At 44.1% G+C, this 23,150-nt stretch overlaps 1 protein-coding gene across 5 annotated transcripts in view; it reads left to right on the forward strand.

The window, feature by feature from the left end:
- The window catches only part of FMNL3 (formin like 3), a 285,433-nt gene that overhangs the window by 201,140 nt on the left and 61,143 nt on the right, over positions 1-23,150 (forward strand). For 4 of the 5 annotated variants that reach the window (XR_004538810.1, XM_033938096.1, XM_033938095.1 and 1 more), the window contains exons 5-10: positions 6,772-6,855; positions 7,733-7,885; positions 9,551-9,662; positions 11,803-11,879; positions 12,520-12,613; positions 16,807-16,881. Coding sequence is in view for 4 of the 5 variants with exons in the window: in XM_033938096.1 (XP_033793987.1) it covers positions 6,772-6,855; positions 7,733-7,885; positions 9,551-9,662; positions 11,803-11,879; positions 12,520-12,613; positions 16,807-16,881 (595 nt within the window). In the remaining variant the exon portion in view is untranslated. The remainder of the gene's footprint in view (positions 1-6,771; positions 6,856-7,732; positions 7,886-9,550; positions 9,663-11,802; positions 11,880-12,519; positions 12,614-16,806; positions 16,882-23,150) is intronic. The other variant, XM_033938098.1, reaches the window with a different exon arrangement.

Below are 23,150 nucleotides of genomic sequence, written 5' to 3' on the forward strand. Positions count from 1 at the left end.
AAGCCCCCTGGTTCATTTGGACGGTGAGTTGCTCCACAGTAGCATGCCGATCAGCCCATACCAACCTGTGCAGCTGATGTTCACCTCTCACATCGATGGCTTGTGCTGCCCCACAGTTACCACGTCAGTTTGTCAAAAAAAGTTCCATTCATCCACTCACAGTACACTTTAATCACAGCAGCCCATGCTGCCGCCTATGGCCCAGTAGCCAATGATCATGCCTTTTTCAATTTCTGATAAATCACACTTTTTTCCCAGGACAGCCTCGAAGTCTGCGCACAACCCATGCATTCATTCTTTGGCTGTGCATCCCTGACATCAGAGGTAGAGGTGATGGTCATAAAAATGTGACTTGACTGTGTAAAAGCCTCAATGCATTTCTGTGAGAGAAGCAGTTCCAACAGCTGCAGCATACAAACACAGACTGATTCACTATAATATAGTGACCACGAAAGTGCACCTTTCAGACAGCTCTCCCTTCTAATCTCTTCTCCATCACAGACGGACAGAGAACCAACACTGTTTATATATTAAAAAAAGACAGATACATAAACACATACAAATACGCACAGACACACCAGCCCACTGGATTTGGAGCGAGGTTCAGTCCTGCCATGGAATGCACAAAACTAACCCACTTGGAGAAATTGCCTCCATGACAAAACAGATAACATGCAAAGCAGAGAGATATACATAGACACGTTTGCAGAGTGTTAGAATTCCATGAGCATGCTCTGGACAGGGCAGACAGGGGGCTGGAGGTGCGCCATCTTCTCATCTCCCTTTCCCTACTTTAGCCCTGTAGCCAGTGGCCTCCCTTTCCTTCTCCATGCCACCCTTGTTTCCTTCCTCTTCCCAGAGATATTAAAAGGAGTTAGATATCAACCTAACAGTAGTGTCGCCAGCCAACAGGTTTTGCGTGGGCCGCTCTTGAGGAATGTGATTGCACCTACTCAAGCATGCCATCGAGCCATTTCTAGCCCCACCTCCAGAACTTGGGCTGTGGTGAACGATGACTCGCCCTTCATCGGAGGCAGAGTGCTGGGCTGCACGAAGGCGCAGTGTCGCTGTGAGCGGAAGTGGTGGCGCTGCCTAGCCCTGGCATCGCCACATCCTCACGCTGTGAGAGAGACTGGGTGGACCTGAGCCGAGATTGGGTGGGCAGGGCCTGCCCATGCCCGGCTGTAGCTACGCTCCCTGCAACCTAAAATCCAAAGCAGTGTGGTAACAGTCACTTTTATTCAGAAATGCCCATTGCAGCCACATTTAAGCTTATACTTCTATTGCTTACCAATATGCCTAGCAAAATGAATCAGATCAAAGGCTATCTCCTTTGCTGAATATTTTCTGTTAGCAGGCTATCACTGATTGTTACTTTAAATTGGACCTTTTGAAAGGTTGTTATCAAGAAACTTTGATATTTGTTTTTGCCTCTGATGCAGGTTCAAGCTGAAATGTGGCATCTTCGGGCATTTTTGAATAAAAGTGACTACCATACTATTTTAGATTTTGTGTTGATATTCAACTCTTTCCTTACCTACCCTCTCCCCTTCTTTATTACAAATCTCCTCTTTCTTTCCCTCTCTATTATTTGTTTTAAATATTTACTTATTGTACACCGCTCAAACTACTTGATTGGCGGTATATCAAGATTATAATAAACTTGGAAACTTGAAACCCCTTTTTTACATTGCTGCATCTTATTGTTGCAACGTGCCTCTATTGTTTATTCTCTATCTCTTCCCAGGCCAGTCCAAAGGTGTGTTCAGGACAGCATAGAGAGTTCCAGAAAAGACCACAGGAAATGCATTGAGGGGAGAGCAGGATCCAGCAGTGCTGAAGTGTGGGTCTCTACTGAAAAGTTTTGTGCTGTGCTGAGTAACTTTTTAGTGGCATGGGACTATGTAGGGCAATAGCAGCAGCAACAGGAGGAAGATGCTGGTCTTGGGACTGGGGAGGGGAGGAAAAAGAAGGTGAGATGCTGGAGCAGTAGTGGGGGAATGAAGACCATCTGGAGTAGATAGGAGAAGGAAGAATTCTGGTGGTGGGGATGTGGGGAAGGAGAGAGGGGGATAAAGGGTTGCTGGTTGCCTGGAGTAGGCAAGAAGGGAAAGGAGGATGCTGACCACCTTGGTGAGATAGAAGGAGGCATGCTGGCTATGTGAAGGGGAGGGAGTAAGAGACAGGGAGATGCTAGACTTCAGTGGAGGAGGTGACCAAGTAAAAGGAAGGGAGAAGGCCTACTGCTGGACAGGGGGAGCAGGGAAGAGGTGCTGCTGGACAGGGGGGAGGTAAAATGAAGGGAGAAAGGCTACTTCTGGACAGGGAGAGCAGGCAAGGGGTGGTGGTGGACAGCCGAGGAAAGAGAGAGACAGAAAGAAAAAAAGACAGACAGATGAAAGGGGGTAGAAAGGGGAAAGGGGATCATTGACCACCTGGAGTGAGTAGGAAGGGAGATGCTGGACTATGGGGGGGTGGTGGAATGGGTGCAGGTTCATGTAGGCAGTGGTTATCAACCCAGTCCTCAGAGCATACCCAACCATTTGGGTTTTTAGGGTATCCATAATGAATATACACGAGAGAGATTTGCATGCATTGCTTCCTTGGTATGTAAATTTCTCTCATGCATATTCATTGTGGGTATTCTGAAAACCCGACTGGCTGGGTGTGCCTTGAGGACTAGGTTGAGAACCCCTGATTTTGGCTCAAAGAGAAGTTGGGTGCTACTGATTGCGGTGTATGGTGACAAGTTACCATCTGCTTCCCATATGCTGTATACTGAAAAACGCCTCTCACACACTGCCTGTGCTGACACTCCTCTGCCTCTTCCTCATCCCCAGCCAGCTCAGCTCAGCACTTGCATGTTTGCCTTTTGCAGAGTGACTTTATCCATGTATGCTGTCTTTCTTCGTTTTCCTCCTTGTGCTGCTGTCGCTCTGCTCCCGCACCATGCTTCATTTTGCCTCCTGACCTTCACCCTTCCCTGGCTTCCTCCTCCTCATGCCTGAGGGACATTTCATGAAGACAGGGATATGGCTCAGTGAGCCACTTCAGAAGCAGAGGAGACTGAGCAGGAATGTTCATGATCTTCTTTGGCTCGTAACCGTTCTACTGCTGTGTGTTCCAGAGAGCTCTGAGCAGCTCATACCTGGATGATATAATGTTTAGTCTGCCATGTCTGTCTGGAATGGGTTGAGGTCATACGCTCTGTGCTGTTCTTGCACAGCTGTAAGAATGCACACTGTGTTAACGGGGTTTCTGTCTCCTTTGACCTGCATACCTCTCTACAGAGTCTTCTGCCTTGTCCCACCATGAACTGCCCCTGACAAATTTAAATTTACTAGTTAAGGTTCCCCTTTAGCAGAAGACATATTGGATGTAATTCTTGTACACAACAAGCTGTCTGCCCCATTGAATGTCATACTTATAATAATAATAATAATAACTTTATTTTTATATACCGCCAACAATCTTGCGACTTCTAGGCGGTTTACAATAAAAGAAGCATCCATATGTCATCTGTTGAATGTCATTTGTCATCCTTATTTCAGAATTTATGTATATCTATATCTGTTTATAGAAAAAAAAATTTCATTGAGCAATCAACAGAGAAAAACATAACAAGACATTCATAATGACACTCCCAACAATACCAACCCCCCTCCCCCATCTATATCTCTATATAAAATAGTGATAGGGACTGGGAGCTACCAGCATTAGCAGGCATGCACAGATTGTCCCAGATATTGGCTTTAGATGGAATCTAGATGTAATTAGGAGCATGTGGAGCTAGGCCAGAGCAGCCGCAGGGGAATGTCACCTTGTCTTCATGGGCTTTGCTAGAGGAACTACAGCGGAGGGTGGCCTTAGAAGGGAAGTATGTATTCTTTGGTGTATTGACCTCAAAGTAAGCTTGGGTTGGAGGAAGGGAGACAGAGAATGTGACTGATTGCTGAGGTAGGGCTGGAGCCGGGGCTGGGTAGGAGGATCAAATATTCAGGGGAGAGATAACTTAGCAGAGACAAGAGGGGTGAAAATGCTCCTCTGGTGAATTTCACTATGTATCAGGTAATGTATTTCAGTTTTATTAATCGCATTTCCAAGAACATTTGACATGGGGAACAATCATTAAAAAAAAAAAAAAAAAAGTACTGAAAAAGCACATCATGAAATGGATTTAAACAAAGATAGTCTTCATTTTAAATCACTTAGATAAACTGAATTTAAAGAAACAGATAAACTGAATTTAAAGAAACAGGAATCAATAAAAACATAAAGCCACACCAAGACATCAAAAGCACCTTTAGAAAGCCATTTATAGGTTTTAATTAAATATTTGAATACCAAATACTTGTTTTCCAAATGAGCTTGTCTTGGAAGGGAGTTCAATGCATGGGGGCTATTTGTGAGAAAATTAGCCCTTGAAACTTACCCCCTCTTCTACGAAACTGTGCTAGCAGTTTCTAGCACGGGGAGTCACACTGAATGACCTGCGCTGCTCCTGGCACTCATAGGAACTCAATGAGTATCAGGTGCAGCGCGGGCCGTACAGCGTGGCTCTCTGCACTAAAAACCACTAGTTATTAACATAACTTTGGCTCTTTCTCCTACCCAGGGGCTATAAGCACTGCCCCTACAGCAAGCCTGATCTTGGCCAACCTGGAGAGTAAAGGACCTAATTTATGAATTAAATTGGGGACTTTTTGCATGGAGTATGTATCACTTTTGCATGGAGCATGGAGTATGTATCACTTGTCACTGAGCTTAGTATCTGAACTTAACACTAGACGTCCCAGAGGGGGGGTGTGGCAAGATGGTGGCGGTGTGAGGAGCCCAGTGAGAAGCAGTAAAGACCTAACTGCCTCTGCTTCCCTCATTACGTATTCTGTACCTTGTTTTCTTCATGCCCCATATGAAGAGGAAGTGGGTGATCAGGGCCATTTCCTCGCCAGCCCTGGCATCTATCCCGGTTCAGCAGACAATGGATCGCTACTTCGCGGCTCTCCCAGCAACTGTGCAGTCCAAAGTGGAGAGTCCGGTGGTGGGTGGAGATGAGAGGGAGTCTTTCACCCTTTCGGGCATGGAAACATCACTTTCTCCTCCGGGTTCCCTCAATCCTCCATGTCCAGTGACTGCCGGGACGCTGAGGCAGGAGACACATGATCCCGGAAGTGGAGAGACGGGGGTCTCCTAACGAGGGCACGACATCCACGGCAGAACAGCTGATGACTGCAAGCAAGAGAGAGGAATTTTTGTCCTCTCCCACGGAGGCATCCTTGACTAACATCTGGCTTCTCCTTCAGTGTATGGAGAATAAAATGACTAAATCTACGGAAGAGGTAATTAAAATAACAGATAAACTTGACTCCCTAATTAAAACTGTGGAATTGATGAAAATGGATTTTTCAGGCCAAACTAAGCAAATGCAGGAAGAAATACATCATTTGCAGTAGTTCAAGATAGCATCAATTAAAGATAATATTTTAATACATAGGAAACTGGAACAATTTGAGAATTTCAATAGACGATTGAATCTTCGTTTCCTAAATTTTCCATTAATTCCGGGTGTGTTACCTTTGGATTTACTAAAACGGTATTTGATTGAAAATCTAAGAATTTCCTCAAATTGTATTCCCCCAATAAATAAGATTTATTACTTGCCTACTAAAAAAATTCCCGGAAGAGAAGAAGAAAAAGGAAAAAAGAACAATGAGATAGACTTTGCTAATGTGACTGGTCTTCTTGAACAAACAATAACAGCTGACATTGATAGAGCAACGCTCATGGTGTCATTCGTATTTGAGTAGGATGTTAATATGATTTTGAAACTATATTTTAAAAATTCTCAAAAATTATTTGGGGGAACAGAAAATATGGATATATCTTGATGTTGCTAAGACTACTCAAAAATGGAGGAAAGAATTTCGTTCTTTCCACCAAGAAACAATCAAATTAAGTGCTACGTTCCTTTTGGCGTACCCCTGCAAGTGCCTGGTTAAGTACCTAGGAGTCAAGTATACTTTCTTTTCTCCAGACCACCTGAAGGAATTTATAGATGTTAAGAAGATTGTCAAGGAATGACTTTAGAAGGGTGTTGAAGTAAAGCAGTTGTTTAGATACATTAAGCCTTATTAATTGTAATTAATTTCCTTTTTTTCATCTCTCGTATAATTTGACCACTCACCCTAAATCAGTGGTCTCAAACTCAAACCCTTTGCATTTTGGATTTGTAAGCATTTGGAGGGCCTCAAAAAAAATAGATAATGTCTTATTAAAGAAATGACAATTTTGCATGAGGTAAAACTCTTTATAGTTTATAAATCTTTCCTTTTGGCTAAGTCTTAATAATAATATTGTAATTTATAGCTAAAGAGACATATGATCAAGAAACTATTTTATTTTACTGTTGTGATTATGATAAACATACCAAGGGCCTCAAAATAGTACCTGGCGGGCAGCATGTGGCCCCCGGGCTGCGGGTTTGAGACCACTGCCCTAAATGGTGGTCTAAGAAAGGGATTATTATGATTGATTGATAATGTAAGTTTGATTTCTGATGCCTTGAATTGATTTTCCTCCCTGTGTTTAATGGTGCAAGATTTACTCTTGTGAAATTTAATGTAGAATTAGAAATAAATAAATAAATAAAAAAACCACTAGACGTCCCAGATCTAATCATTTTGTTCCAGAGCAGAATGTCTGCATGAACTTCCAGTATCTGGGAACTATGATGGAGCTGAACTATTTACTAAATCTCTGTTGCACTTGCAGGTGGGTTCGAGAGTTTTTAAATGAAGAAAACAAAGGCCTGGATGTGTTGGTGGAGTATCTTTCCTTTGCACAGTGTGCAGTGATGTAAGTAGAGAGCTGAGATTACTTTGGCAAACACTCCCCTCCCCCATTCACACTTTTCACACTGTTCACCGATCAACGATCATTATGTGCATGACCACATAGTGTGCTGAAGATTGCCGGCTTGTGACACGGTCCCTTTCGTCAGCAATGCAGGTTAAGATATCTGACCATAGCTTTACCCAGCATGTTGAGAGAGCAAAACAGGTGTCAATAGACTTTGTGTGATAGTCAAAATTATCTACCAACAAGCAAGCAACCGGAGCTCTGCCGAGAGGAAAGTGCACTTAGGGCCCTCACAGAAGGTAAATAAGGACAACCGTCCTAGATTCCAGGCTGTGGGGGAGGGATGCGCTGCCATCCTTGCGAGTCAGACTGTTGTACGTTTGCGAGCACATAAAAGTAAAGGGTCAAGAATTTGATATAACACCTTTCTGCGGTACAACCAAAGTGGTTTACATTGTTGTCTACTTTTTCTGTACCTAGTGGGTTCACAATCTAAGTTTTGGCACCTGGGGCAACGTAGGTGTGGTTGACTGTACTGTACCATTAGGTTACTCCTGCACTGAAAAGTTTGGTGTTGGGGAGGGGGGGGGGTAGATCTTTGTTCAACAGGTGTCCTAAATCAAGATCTACTTGACCGGTGGTGGATAATAAAATGCATGTCTCTGCTGTGTGCTGCAGTCCTTTGTTGTTGGATGTTTTCTGTGTCTCGGCACTTGCATGCACGAGCCTGCTGCCTGCCCTCGTGTAACAGGATTTGTGCATGGTACATCTCTGCCGCACCTCTTAGACTGTACATTCCTTCATCCCTCTCTCTCTAATCGCTGCTCTGCGGCGCTTGCACATCGAGCAGATTATGTGTGATTTTATGATTTAGGTTTGATTTTGAGGGTCTGGAAAACAGTGAGGATGGAATGATAGACAAATCAAAACCATGGAACAGATCCATCGAGGATCTGCAGCCCCCCAGCATACTACCAGCTGCTTTCACCAACAGTCTAGCTCGCTCTGCCCGCCAGTCTGTGCTACGGTATGTACTTGCTAGTTCTGACCCCTTAGTTCTGTGCTAAGGTATGTACTCTTGTCCTCTCTCTCCCCCCCATCCTCCTGTGCTACAGTTATGTATGTACTCACTCTGCTCCCTAGTCTGCTCTTCGTTTTGTATTTGCTCGCTCTGCTTTTCCAGTCTGTGTTATGTTCTTGCTCTCTGTCCTCCCATCTCATATGGTATGTAATTTGAGGAGGCTACAACTTATCCAGAACAAGGCGGCTAAACTGATATACGATAAACATAAATATACACTTCTCCCTCCGTATTCACGGTTTCAGCATTCGCGGTTTCGATTATTCACGGTTTTTAGCTTGCTGGCTCCTCCCCCCAAATTACATCAGCTTGCATAGCTGATTCCAAGCGTTTACAGAGAAAATCGCTGATTCCCAGCACTTTCTTCACCACGTTTTGCCTCTCCTTCAGTAACAGACCAGGTCTCTCACCATGTTATTTGCGGTTTCACTATATTCACGATGGTTTTTAATAGAAATCAGCGAATAACATATGAAAAAGTTATTCGCAATTTTTCTGTATTTGCAGTTCTGTTAATCCCCTATCACAGCGAATACGGAGGGAGAAGTGTAATAATAATAATAATAACTTTATTCTTCTATACCGCCGCATTCTGACGACTTCTTGGCGGTATACATCAAAGAGAGACTGGACAATCAGTGAAGTACAAAATACAAATAGTAACAGTACAATATAATTCTTAAGGATAAACAGAATAGAATTAATGTATTAAAAAATTATTACAATTAATATGATCATGTCACACTTCTATTGAGATCCCTTCACTGTCTTCCCATTTAATGGAGGATCCAATTTAAATGTGCAACTGTAATTTTCAAAATCCTATATGGTATTTTTTTCTCCTTTGGTTCCTGTCTCATTTAATACATAAGAAATCTCTAATTCTAGGAGCTCTCAGAAATATAAACTTGGCTTTCCCACTGTTAAAGGAATGAAAACTATGGCCAATTTTTGTCGATCATTTTCTTTTTTTATTCGTACAAGTTTGGAATGGCCTTCCTTCTATATTTAGAGTTCTCTATCATCTACCCACTTTTTGTAAAGTACTGGAAACACATTTATTTCAGAAATTTACTAGTGATCCTTCTTTTTCAAATCAATCATAAAAGATAAAAATTCTGGCCTAAAATATATAGGGCTCCTTTTACAAACATGCGCTAGTGGCTTTAGCGCGCGTGCTAGCCGCTACCGCCTCCTTTTAAGCAGGCGGTAGTTTTTCGGCTAGTGTGCGCTAATCTTGTGCGTGCGCTAAAAACGCTAGCACACCTTCGTAAAAGGAGCCCATAGTTTCTGTTCTAATCTCTTGTATAATTTTATTAATATTTTGTTAACTGAGTCAAGCCCTCCTGTTGGGATGAATCAGTATAAAAAATCAAAGATTAGATTAGATTGTATGTATGCCGTACCCGCCACTCTGTTATGTTTTGTGCTTCCTCTGCTTGCTTGCCCATGTGTGTGCTCACTCACTGTGTCTACTGTCTGTGCTTCTGTTTTGCTCATTTGGGGGGGAGGGGGTCTTCCTGGTGGGGAGGAGGGAGCTGTGATTGGATCAAAGGGTCTTTCTGCCCTAAGACTGAATTCAGGGCATTTTTTTTCCTTTTCCCTCTACAGCAACTACAACACCTTACCATGCAGGAAAGCTCTGAAAAACTCACGGCTAGTGAGCCAGAAAGATGATGTCCATGTTTGCATCATGTGTTTAAGAGCCATCATGAATTATCAGGTACCTCATCACCTGTTGGCTTCAGTTTTAAATTTTATTATATAAATAATGTGGGAGCTAAGGGGCTCATAATTAAAAAAAAAAACCCCCAAAATGTTCAAAAAGTGTCCTAAATCAGTACTTGGACGATCAAAAAGACAGATCGTCCAAGTACCAGTAATCAAAGCTGGTTTTAGATGTGTCTAAAACCAGCTTAGGCCTTTACCCTGCCTCTAAATGCCTAGAGCGAAAAGAGGCTTTTTTAGAGGAGGGGAAAGGGCGGGAGGTGGGCCGACCTAGACTTAGTCATACAGCAAGTATAACCAAAAACTTTAACAGGTTTGCCAAGTCGAAACTTATATGTTTTGACAGACCTAGTCAAAACAGGTATAAGTTCCGACGGCTGCTGCAATCAGCTCAGGAGCCCCGGTAACCTGCCCACCCGCCACTGCAACAATTGCGGCAGGAGAGATATTTCATCTCTCCTGACGCAATCGCAATCACCCCCGAATTGCTGCGAACCGCAGCAAGAGAGATGCCCAATCTCTCTTGCCGCGGTTCGCAGCAGTTCAGGGAGGGGGGAATCACAATCGCAGCAGGGGAAATACTCAAATTCTCCTGTTGCGATCGCGATCCACCCCTCCGAACCCTGACAATACCGGCAGGAGGGAGCCCAACCCCTCCTGCCAAGGTGCGAGCCCCCAACCCCCCCTGAATCCCTCAAATACGGGCAGGAGGGATCCCAGGCCTTCTTGCCCACGGCGCACCCCACCCCCCGTGACTCCCCCCCCCGAGACAATACCGGCAAGAGGGAGCCCAACCCCTCCTGCCAAGGCGGACCCCCCCTCGACCCCTTCACCCCAACAATACTGGCAGGAGGGAGCATAACCCCCCACCCCCCCTCAAATACGGGCAGGAGGGATCCCAGGCCCTCCGGCTTACAGCACACCCTCCTCCGCGACCCCCCCACTTGACCCTCCCTGAACCCCCGATCACCCCCTGAACCCTGAATGGCCCCCCACAGGAGGGGCCTAAGGCAACTGGACAAATTCCTGCTATGGGTGGGGCCTTAGGTGCCTGGCCCAATCGGGCCCTAAGCCCGCCATTCGAAGTAAGTTGAGGGGGGTGTCTGGGGTTGTGGGGGTATCGGGGGGGGGTCATGGGGTTCAGGGGGCTGTTCCGGCAGGAGGGGTTGGGCTCCCTCCTGCCCGTATTTGAGGGATTTGGGGAGGTTTGGGGGCTCACACCTCGGCAGGAGGAGTTGGGCTCCCTCCTGCAGGTATTGTCTCAGGATGAGGGGGGGTGTTGCCAGGGGGGTGCACTGTGGGCAGGAGGGCCTAGGATCCCTCCTGCCCGTATTTGAGGGATTCGAATGGTTCGGGGACTTGCGCCTCAGCAGGAGGGGTTGGGCTCCCTCCTGCCAGTATTGGGGTTCGGGGGGTGTAAGGTGGATCGCGGCAGGAGAGATGCCAATCTCTCCTGCCGCAATTGCAATCCCTCCCCCCTGAACTGCCCTGATCGTTGCGGGACAGGGGGGGAATTCTGTAACCGGTGTTGTTTTTGACAGATGCCGGTTACAGAATCCAGCTTTTAGGCGAAGGATTGGCCTCTCCTTCGCCCAAATGGTCTTGTTTTGGTCGTTTGGGACTTGGGCAATATTTTGGTTGATAAAGAGTTCTAAGGTTAGACGTAGTGTTGGTCTGGGCGATTAAATTGCTGAACGTAGAGATAGGCCATTCTGAAAAAAAAAAAACCCTCATTTTGAACATTTTTTTTGAGAATAGACATTTTCCCTGCTGCTACTTTCAGCGTTTAGGGCCTTAGGCCAAAAGGGACTTAGATGTTTTTTTTTATTATGCCCCTCCACGCATCTTTAAATCTTGCAAGTGTATTACCCCCCACCCCTGCCTCTTTGTCATAGATCTGAAGGCTGTGGACTGAGGTTTTCTGTTTTCTTTTCCTCCTGATAATATGATGATAGGTTGTCCCTAGTAACTCAAGTCGGCTCTCTTATTCCCACAGGTAGTTTTGGCAGTCCACGAGATGGTGTTTTCATCACCTTTGTTAAGGTTAACTGCCAGTGAAAACTATTTGTTTTGTTTTACATGTACCACAGGTTTACATTTTTTAATTTTTACCCTCCTGTTTTGTCTTTTCCTAGTACGGCTTCAACTTGGTCATGTCCCATCCCCATGCGGTTAATGAAATTGCACTAAGTCTAAACAACAAGAACCCCAGGTGAGAGTCAGCCCCATGTGCATTTATGTGTGCACACACACACTCACTTGCACTCATGTGAAATATACATACAGAGTCACAAGAATACCCCTACTCTGGTGCAGTGTCCCCATTTAGTCCTCTCCTATTCACTGAATAAAATAAAGACCCAAATGATCAAGGATCTCTTTCTCCTATAGTTATCCTAGGGAAAGGGAAAGAGAATGGGGACTTATATACTGCCTATTTGTAGTTTCACAACCACACTCAAAGCGTTTTACGTACAGGTACTTTAAGCATTTTCTCTCTCTGTCCTGGTGAGCTGACAATCTATATAATGTACCTGAGGCAGTGGAGGATTAAGTGAGTTGCCCAGGGTCACAAGGAGCAGCGTGAGGTTTGAACCCACAACCTCAGGGTGTTGAGGCTTTAGCTCTAACCACTGCGCCAAACTCTCCTCCAGATGCCCCAAAACAAACTGAGTGGCCTTATTGTATTTCCCAGTTTCCCAGGAAAGACTTGTGCTATGTTCACCCTTGCCAGTTTTCATCAGGTGACCCCCCCCCCCACCCACCCATACACAGCATGCTACTTTAAGGATGCAAATCTCCTGGAACACTCCTATGTCCTACGTGTCTCATGTGTATTTGTTCTTACCTAGGACCAAGGCTCTGGTGCTAGAGCTGCTGGCTGCAGTCTGCCTGGTGAGAGGAGGGCATGAAATCATTTTAGCGGCTTTTGACAACTTTAAAGAGGTAATTCTTGCCCTTGAGTCTAAGATGAGCAGGAGCAGGACAGATTTCACTGTACTTTGTAATTCTTTCATACCATCAATTTTGGAGGTAATTTTGCAAAAAAACTTTATAATTGTAAATAATGTGGATACGTTCAGCGTGCCAACTTTATGCATTGTTGAAAATTATCAAGTGAAAAGTAAGTATGTTAAACACTTCTATGTACTTTGCACCTCTTATCTTAGTGGCTGCAAAAACTACTTGTGCATTTTTGGAAATTGAATGTATGCATGTTTTTCTCTTCTACTGAAAACAGATCAATAGGAATGCTTTTTTCCCCAAGCATGTGGCTTTAGCCATGTTGGATTGGGCAATTTTCAGTTAGACTATTTCATGTACACTTTGCCCTCCATATTCATAGCCCCCCACTCCTGAATGTCCGCGGCAGGAGGAGTGTCAAATTCCTCCTGCTGCCACCACTCCGATACATCCCCGGCAGGAGAGATGCCCAATCCCTTCTGCTATTACCACCCCGATACAACCTTTGGCAGGAGGGATACCTACTCCCTCCCGCTGCCACCTCCCAAAGATCACCGGCAGGAGGGATGCCCTATCCTTCCTGTCAGAAACCCACCCACCCCCCCTCGAAGATCATCGGCAGGAGGAATGCCCAGTCCCTCCTGCCACAACCCCTCCTGAAGACATGCCATAGGAGGGGCCTTAGGCGCCTTAGCCAACCGGAATCTTAGGCCTCTCTCCCAGTGCATTTTGGGATGCACTGGGCATGGCCAAAGATTCTGATTAGTCAGATCACTTAGGCCACCCCACATGGGTATTTCTCTGCCTCTGAGGCAGTGAGTTCTAGAACTATGGACCCAAGATATAAAAAATTGAATTGCGATATTAATCTAGTCACAGCAACTGATGTGATACGATAATATAGCTAGACCAGGAGTTCCCAAACTGGGTCATAACATCAAATAGGAGTTTTAATCAGTGGATGGGGTTGAAAAAACAGGCTGTCCTTTTCCTCATGAGCTTGTACTTGACCTGATAGTGGTAGTCAGTGCAAGGCCTGGGAGCTTGAATTGATTCAAGGCCCTTCTCCTCTTTCTCCTCCTCCATATGGATGGGCTTCATGAATAATTGTTGATGTCTTGCTTTGAGAAATTTAATGGAAAGATTTATAATAAATGCATATTGAGACCAATAATATTCGATTTACAAAACTTCTTATATAATATATAATTTTAATTCCAATGTGGAAATGTATCCTGGAATTAGGACTGATCTATGGGAGTGTGGGAACCAGGGTGATTCAGCCCCAGTGGGCCCTTTTCTCTGAGATACTGAATGGTGGTATTGGTTGGGGAAATTGGCTAGGGGCAAATTTTCCCATTTATAACCCACAGTAACTCCTGTCCCACTGGCACACTGATTCATTCCTATTAGATCCACCTACTTTCTAATATGCCCTGCTATTGAAAACACGCAAGTCATTTTCTGCTTTGCTCCATAACAGAATGCTGAAAATTTCAAGAAACTATGGGTCTGTTATTCAGCTAGCAGCGATCAGCATTTTGCTGACTGCCAGCAGCATTAATCCTGGGCCATGTTCAGACTTTGGCATTGAATTTCTGGGTTTGTGGAGACAACTAATTCATAGACGAGGTTGACTAAACCTGGTGTTTTGGTTTTGACCAAAACAATCCATGGCCAGAAACTGCGGGGACCGATGGACCACTGGTCTGACCCAGCAGCGGCAATTCTTATGTTCAGCTGAAACCTGACCCCAAACTGAAAATGTGGCCCTGCTGCCATTGCCATCACAAGATGCATCCAGCCTCCCACCCCTGAGAGAAAACCCAGCCTGACCATCTGCCCTCCCCATTCCTACCCCTGTAACTGTAAGTCCTCCCCAGGCCTGCTTTTTAAAGGCACTGGTAGTCTAGTGGCTTCTTTGGGGCAGAAGCATCCAGTGTTGCTCCAGTCTCCATGGGTCCATATTCAAAATGGTGACTGCAATTTCCTGCAGCCACCTTGTAAGACTACCACAGGGGGGTCACGGCTGCCATTTTGGGATTGAGAATAGCTTAAGCAGGAGCAAATGCTGACTTTGCTCCCAGAAGTCCTCCAAAATAGCTGGTTTTGAGTTTGCCACTATCTGGTTATTTTCAGTTGTACTAACCACTTAATTGCCACTGAAAATTAAAGGTTAGCCCCGAACAGGTTATGTAACCAGCCAGGAACCATTTTTGACCAAGTAAATCACTTTGAATATTGACCCGCATATATCCCTCTCATTTGCTACAGTCTATTATTAATCCTTTTAAAACAATGTTTCTGATAAGGCTTAAAAATGTTTAAGGCTGTCAAGCTTTTAGGACTGCGACTGAAAGTCTGAACGTTTTACAAACGTGCTCTCTTTGTTAAAGGTGTAAATTCTACCGACTATACTTTTCTTCGATAATTCTCTGTTTGGGCTGTTATACTGAAATACCGCCTATAGTGGAATTAATAAGTATTCCTTGGGGACAGCACAGCTACAGGAGGGAGATTCTGGGCCAGTCCTGGATTTCTGACAACTCTGTTCTGATTTGTTATAGAACTTGCAGCACTGATTTTGGTGGGTAGAATCGGGGATTGCCAGTCCCATGGCGCATTATAATGTCAGCTCAAAACCAGGACTGACCAAAAAGTCTTCCTTATGGAGCTGGGTAACTTAGCAGCTCTGGGACAGTTGTGTTGCACACTAGATTTGAAGAGCAAATAATAATAATAATAATAATAACTTTATTCTTATATACCGCCAGCAATCTTGCGACTTCTAGGCGGTTTACATTAAATAGAAACTGTAAATACAATAAATAATAGCTGTAGATACAATGAATAGAGCTGTACATACAACGAATTGAAGAGAATAACAGTGTGCATCTGATAATGTCATCATTAATAATAGTACCAACAGTTTGTGTGTAGGGTTAGGGTTAACATTTTACAAGTTCTGGTATATGATGATGTTACAAGGGGGGTTGATGGCCTGGTTCGTTGTCTAGGTATTTCAGGAACAGGTAAGTTTTTAGGTGTTTCCTAAATTCTCCATAATTGTTCGTGTGTGCAATTAGTTTTTCTAGGTCTTTACCCCATGTTGCTGCTTGATACGATAGCAGTTGTTGATGATATCTTTTATATTTGCATCCTCTGGCCGGTGGGGAGACAAATTTCAGGTGTGTTTTTCTTTCGTGTCTGTTGGTTGGGAATGAGAAGAGGTCTGTGATGTATTTAGGGGTTAGTCCATTTAGTACTTTGAAGCAGAGACATCCTAGTTTGAACTTCGTGCGTGCCTCCATCGGCAGCCAGTGTAGGAGTCTGTAGGAAGGGGTTATGTGGTCGGATTTTTTTAGCCCGAAAATCATCCTGACTGCTGCATTTTGTATCAGTTGTAGTCTTTTCTTTTGCTTCTGGGGGATTGTCAGATGGGTGATGTTACAATAATCCAGATGGCTCAGTATTAGGGATTGTACTAGAATTCTGAAAGCTGAAGGCTTAGATTTAAATTGTGGAGCATAATGGGAGGCTGAGTAGATCAACATTGTAGGATATTTTTCGAGATTTAATGGCAATTACTAAATATAAATTCTTTAGCATTTTATTGATGAAACATGTCTGACAATAGACATGTTTTATTGATGAAACATGTCTGACAATAGAAAGAATAAGATACAAAATCCAATATGAACAATAGCAAAGTAAGGGGGCCAATGTCAGATGGCCCCTCTTCTTATACAGCAATACACTTGAATCTGTGTGGAAAGACATGACTGCCACATTATCCCTGTAAAGGTGCCCATCCCCCACTCCCACCCAATGCATCCCAAAATTGGAAACAGCCCTGCATCACCAAGTCCAAAGAATCAAGTCAAGTCATTGAGAACCAAACTTCTGGCTCTGTAAAAAAAAAGTTGTACTCGTTGCTGTGGAAGTCATGCCGCTCCTCTGCTGGACTTTTCTGCCAGTAGTTGGAGGAGGGGTTTCCTGATCACGGTTCATTCTGCATAACTTTAAAATGGCCCTTGGCTAGTTGGGCTTTGGAACTTTAGATATGGTCACAGTTGAGTGGCCTTAAAAAAACAGTTGCTGAAATACAAACCTTTTGGCTCATGCAGCTCTTGGATTTTGTTGGAATAAACAGACCATTTATTTTGGACTTCCAGGTGTGCAAGGAGCAGCATCGCTTTGAGAAGCTGATGGAGTATTTTCGGAACGAAGACAGTAACATGGATTTTATGGTGAGAATTAATGCTTTCCCAGGCTTGGAACTCAAATTACTGAAGGGCAGCAAATGGTGACAAACATCACTGGACACCGCAAGGGTGGACAGTCCTGTGCTGTGACCGTTAGTTGCAGTGGTTATTGTGTGGTGGAACAGCATGTGTCACTTGCAGTGGGTTTGAAATCCCCTGGGAGAAACATCTTAGTCTATCAAATTCCAGAGCAGAAAGAGGAGGGAAGGAAATGGGAGAGGAAGTCTGATTTTGAATTTGAAAGCAGATAATTGTGCGGGGTATTTGGATATGTAGGAGTAGATGGCAGAATATAGGGAAAACAATATCTATGCACAACCACTATATTTAAAGTTTGGATCTTCAGAGGTTACCAAGATGAGCCTCGTATATGAATTTTTGCAGACTGATTCATCATCGCTTCAGTGATATATTTTTTTTTTCTGTTTAATTAATGTTTACGAAGTGTTCCTTGGATAATATCTACCCTACCTTTTGTTTTTTCCTTTTTACTTAACAAACCCTATAATGTAACTATACCCGCTTCCCTCTCTTTCATGTTAGTCATAATAAGTATACATTGTTACTACGTCAAATTTTTTTATTATATTTTATTATATTATGTACATCGCTTAGAAATTGTAATAGGCGATTTATCAAAAGCAGAAATAAACTTGAAACTTAATGTTGGTTTTTTTTTTGTTTTGTTATTTTTTATATATTTTGTTTTTCAATCAAGTTATCTAACTTTTAAAATTAAAATCCTTAATACTTATAAGATCAATAGACTTATCTTGTTATTAGAGGGGGGGAGGGGTCTTCATCGACATAAATTCATGTTTCGCATATAGCTGTTTCAAGGCATTGTCCTCTCTTGGATATCATGTTTTGTTTTGTAAAGTTGCAACTTAAAAATATAGTGGTTCAGGAACAACTGTTGTATATTGATATTATTAGACTACTAGTGTGCTCTGAACTGGGTTTAATCATCAATTTGTGCACTGGTTGCTAGAATATAGGGAAAGGAATACATTATAGCCAGGGTTTAATTTCTGGGCGAGTGGCCTGGAATATAGTTCTGCTACTTCTTTTTAGACTCTAAAGCAGTGGTCTCAAACTCGCGGCCTGGGGGCCACATGCGGCCCGCCAGGTACTAGTTTGCGGCCCTTGGTATGTTTATCATAATCACAAAAGTAAAATAAAAGTTTCTTGATCATATGTCTCATTAGCTATAAATGAGACTATTATTATTAAGACTTAGCCAACAAGAAAGATTTATAAACTATAGAGTTTTACCTCTTGCAAAATTGTCATTTCTTTAATAAGACAGTATTTTTCTGAGGCCCTCCAGGTACCTACAAATCCAAAATGTGGCCCTGCAAAGGGTTTGAGTTTGAGACCACTTCTCTAAAGTGACAGGGGAGTATCACTCCAGCCCCTCCCTGCCGGCCAGTCTGCAGGGAAATGGAGGGGAGGGTCATGGAGCAGAGCAAAGAATAATCTACTTCCTAATCAGATAGGGGGGAGCAGGCCATAGGCAGGGACAAGAAGGCAAGGGAGGCGTGTGGGTGTGGGTGTGTCTGAGTGTACTGCTTCAACAAATGTAATACTTAAGCATGGCTTACCAGTGAGGTCAGCTAATCGTATACAAATCTGAAGCACACAGAATTTGTGTACTAATCAGAGCAAGCATATCCAGCGTGTGCACACAAGATTCTGCGCCGAGGGCAGTTAGTACTGCGCATGCCCAAACAAAATGAAAAGTGTCAGCGCAAACCCATAACTCTACTTCCTATAGTGCCGCTGAAAATGTCCGCTTAGTGTGCAAACTGAAACCGGATATTTTGGAGGCATTCCAGGGGTGGAGTCAGCACTTAACTGGTTAAGACAACTGCATAAATAGGACCCCATAAAATGCAGTCCTATCTCCCCCCCCCTTTTTTTTTTTATGAAGCCGCATTAGGCTTTTTTTTTATTGCCGGCTGCGGTGGTAAAAGCGCCAATTCTTATAGAATTCCTATGAGTGTCAGAGCTAATACCGCCACATCAAGCGCTAAAAGATTCTAAAATGGCTTCATAAAAGGGGGCCTTTATGTGGTTCTTCATAACCAGATATCATATGTAATCAGCTATATTTTAGCCAGCTCCCTGCACCCGGAAATTCAATGTCAGAGCCTGGACATGGCCCAGCATTGAATTTTTGGGTCATTAAAATGCTGATCGCTGCTGGCTGAATTTTGGGCCTGTACATGTTTATAAATAAATGAAATGAATTGAAACACTTGTATGGTGCATACCAGATATACCTATTGTTGTAGTGAAGAATCCTATCCAGGTTCAGGTTCACTTTATTTGCTCATCCAGTTATAGATTTAATATCTATAAAACAGGTTACAATAATAAAAATGATAGTAAGAAAGGAACACCAGTTTCATAAAAGCAGATAAGTCGCCCTGATTCCCCACCCCAGGCTCCCAGTTCAAAAAATTAAAAAAAACAACCTACAAGATCTCTTTGTAGTTTATATCCTAGTCCTGACATAGAGATGGGATACACCACAAAAAGAAAAGAAAAAAAGAGTTAGGACAGCAAAGGTGTAAGTGAAGAGAATGAAGTACATTTCTCCCTCCGTATTCGCTGTGATAGGGGATTAACAGACCTGCGAATAACTTTTTCATATGTCATTTGCTGTTTTCTATTAAAAGCCATCATTAATATGGTGAAACCGCAAATAACATGGTGGGAGACCTGGTCTGTTTCTGAAGGAGAGGCAAAACACGGCAAAGAAAGTGCTGGGAATCGGCGATTTTCTCTGTAAACGCTTGGAATCAGCAATTTCTCTATGCAAGCTGATGTAATTTGGGGGGGAGGAGCCAGCAAGCTAAAAACTGCGAATAATCGAAACCGCGATTGCTGAAACCGCGAATACAGAGGGAGAAGTGTAAATGGTTATAGCTAGAGATAGATGGAGGATCACATATGGGGGTAGGCCTCTACATATTTATAGGGGAACTTGGGGTGTGTATGCTAGCACTATAAGGGGCAATTCTGTAACTGTACACATCCCATTTACCGTATTTTCACGCATATAACGCGCGCGCTATACGCGTTTTTACCTACCGCGCATACCCCTCGCGCGTTATACGCGTGAGCGCGGTATACAAATTTTTTTTTACATAGTTCCCACCCCGCCCGACGCCCGATTCACCCCCCCCCAGCAGGACCGCTCGCACCCCCACCCCGAACGACAGCTCGCACGCGCTCCCACCCGCACCCGCATCCACGATCGGAGCAAGAGGGAGCCCAAGCCCTCTTGCCCGGCCGACTCCCCAACTCCCCGACAATATTGGGCCAGGAGGGAGCCCAAACCCTCCTGGCCACGGCGACCCCCTACCCCCACCCCGCACTACATTACGGGCAGGAGGGATCCCAGGCCCTCCTGCCCTCGACGCAAACCCCCCTCCCTCCAAAGACCGCCCCCCCCAAGAACCTCCGACTGCCCCCCCAGCCGACCCGCGACCCCCCTGGCCGACCCCCACGACACCCCTACCCCCCTTCCCCGTACCTTTGGTAGTTGGCCGGACAGACGGGAGCCAAACCCGCCTGTCCGGCAGGCAGCCAACGACGGAATGAGGCCGGATTGGCCCATCCGTCCCAAAGCTCCGCCTACTGGTGGGGCCTAAGGCGCGTGGGCCAATCAGAATAGGCCCTGGAGCCTTAGGTCCCACCTGGGGGCGCGGCCTGAGGCACATGGGCCCAACCCGACCATGTGCCTCAGGTGAACGGAGAGTCGGGACAGCGCACGGAGAGTCGGGGCAGTGCACGGAAAGTCAGGGAGGGTGAACGGAGAGTCGGGACAGTGCACGGAGAGTCGGGGAGGGCGAAAGGAGAGTCGGGGTGGCCAGAGGAGAGTCGGGGCGGGCGAAAGGACAGTCGGGCTGCATGCGCGGTATACCCGTGAGCGCGGTATACAAAAGTTTTTGTACATAAAATCGTGGTTTCTGCGCGCTATACCCGTGTGCGCGTTTTACACGGGTGCGCGTTATCTGCGTGAAAATACGGTAAGTGCCCTGAGGAAGCTCAATGGGATCATATCACATAACAGGATCCTTACATTTATGTTCTTGGAGTTAAATTCACCACAGAGCTGATATACGAGGGGGTGCTGAAAAGTTCTCAGCCCAACCAAGAAAAGAATGATGTGGCTATGGTTGATGAATGATCTGAAACTATGTCAAAATATAAAATTTTGTTTCTGCAAATTGGTACTTAATGAAATAAGACAACACTCCTGTTAGCTTCAGTGGCAAAATAGAATTTAGGAAGTTGGTTGGATGGGCTGTGAACTTTTCAGCACCCTGCAGTTGCATAAGTGTGTCAAGGTTGCACTTAACTTATAGTATTCTATACGTCACATGTGTCTGGAGGACTTCTGCCCCATTGCTCACCTACTATACCACCTCCTACATTTATGTGCTCTGCCACTTGTGTGTGCCCTTCGGGACAGCGCTTAGGCTTATGCACGTAAGAGAACATTTACCCGTGAAACTGCTAATTTCTCTAAATTTATTCATCAAAAGGGTGCAGCAGTGTAGGTGCCCAGTTATACAATTGCCCTTGTAATGGGTAATGCTCATAGAACAATCTATATGAAGAATAGGGCGGCTAGCCAAGACTGGTCCTCAATTATCCAGGGCCTACAGGGGTCAAGGGTCTATTTTAAACAAGGAAACATAAAAACAGGATGGCAGATAAAGGCCAAATTGCCCATCTAGTCTGCCCATCTGCAGTCACCATTATCTCTTTTTCTCTCTCTGTGAGATACCACATGCCTTATAGAAATATGATGGCCCAGCTACTCTGAAGAACTATCTGACACCTGGGCTGTATATGAATTACAGGGAGGGTTCATTAACTATTCCTCCAAGTGAAGAACCACCCTAGTTTAAAAAAAAAAAGTTTATTTTTGTAGTAAATTTGTTAAAATATCACAAGCAACAGCAGTATCAATAACTGTGAATGAAACTGTTGTTCAGGGGGCAGAGTTTAGGCAGGTTTATTTTCTAGGAAATCAATAAATAAGTTTTGCCCCAGAAACAATCTATAAGAACAGCAGACTATATGGGGAAGGAATAGAATAAACCAAATTAGGTTTTGAAAGGAGTTTCAAGGGGGAAATCATCAATGTGTGCTACTATTAAGATGGGTTATTTTACCACAAGTTGTGCTATTATAGCAAAACGTGGCCTTCTCTTCAGCTATGCTTCTCTTTCTTCAGTCATATGCATGGCTGCAGGCTTTATAATTCAAACATTGCTTCAGAGGCAGCAGTTTTTCACAGCTATTAAAAAGATTTTTATTAATGGAAGACCTAGCTGAGTCAGTGTAGTGCTGCCTGTGCTGTAGAGCCAAACCCAGCAGCTCTTCAGGACCTGCTAAGCGACTTGTTCTAGTCAGGAACAGTAATCTGGTTCTTTTTCGGAAAATTGATAAGGATGTAATATTGGACAAGCTTCTTATTTTGTGGAAGACATTCTGTGGGGGGTTTCTTCCATAATGGTGGGTGAAGCATCCATTTTTAATTATCAGTCTGTGGATGTTCAAGCTATGGAGTCTTCTTCCATCCTGGTGCTGGTTTCGGAAGAGGTCTCCTTTCCTCAACCTTTACTGGTTCAAGCAGCCTTGCCTGAATGCAATGGAACTTCTGGATAGCTGATAGGTTCCCCCTCCCCTCCCCCAAGTTTGTCCTTTTCTACAATGCCAACCTGTTGAAGCTGTCTCAGGGGAGCCTGCCAGCTGCAGTTCTTGGGGAGAGATCCAATTTTGTTGATGTGCCTTCTCAAGCTAAGCAGCCACAATGTCCACTTTGTAGGACACTAATGTGGCCTTGGCTTCTGGAGTTCTAGATGCAGAAAAATGGAATCCCTTACATAATTTCAAAATAATTTGCAGCTGTTTAAACATTTAGTATGACCTGTGAAATACATTAATATAATAGGGTGGGTTTTTTTTTTCTTAGTTCAAAATTTATGTTCAAAGTGTCCTCCTTCAACCTTAACACGTTCACAAAGTTTTTGATGCCACTGAGCTGTTAGCTTAACGAATTCTGGAGTTACATTAATTAAGAGTTCAACTGTTTTGCGAGCTCTATGTAAAAATGAAGCATTCAGAAATGTCTCAAATTTCAGGCACCCATTTCTGCTGCAGTCGGATGTTTTTGGGTTATTTGGAAAAATGTTGAGGGGAGGGACTCTTTTTTTTTTCCCAGACACCAT

Source organism: Geotrypetes seraphini, chromosome 3 (assembly GCF_902459505.1).
Source record: "Geotrypetes seraphini chromosome 3, aGeoSer1.1, whole genome shotgun sequence".
Lineage (NCBI taxonomy): Eukaryota > Metazoa > Chordata > Amphibia > Gymnophiona > Dermophiidae > Geotrypetes > Geotrypetes seraphini.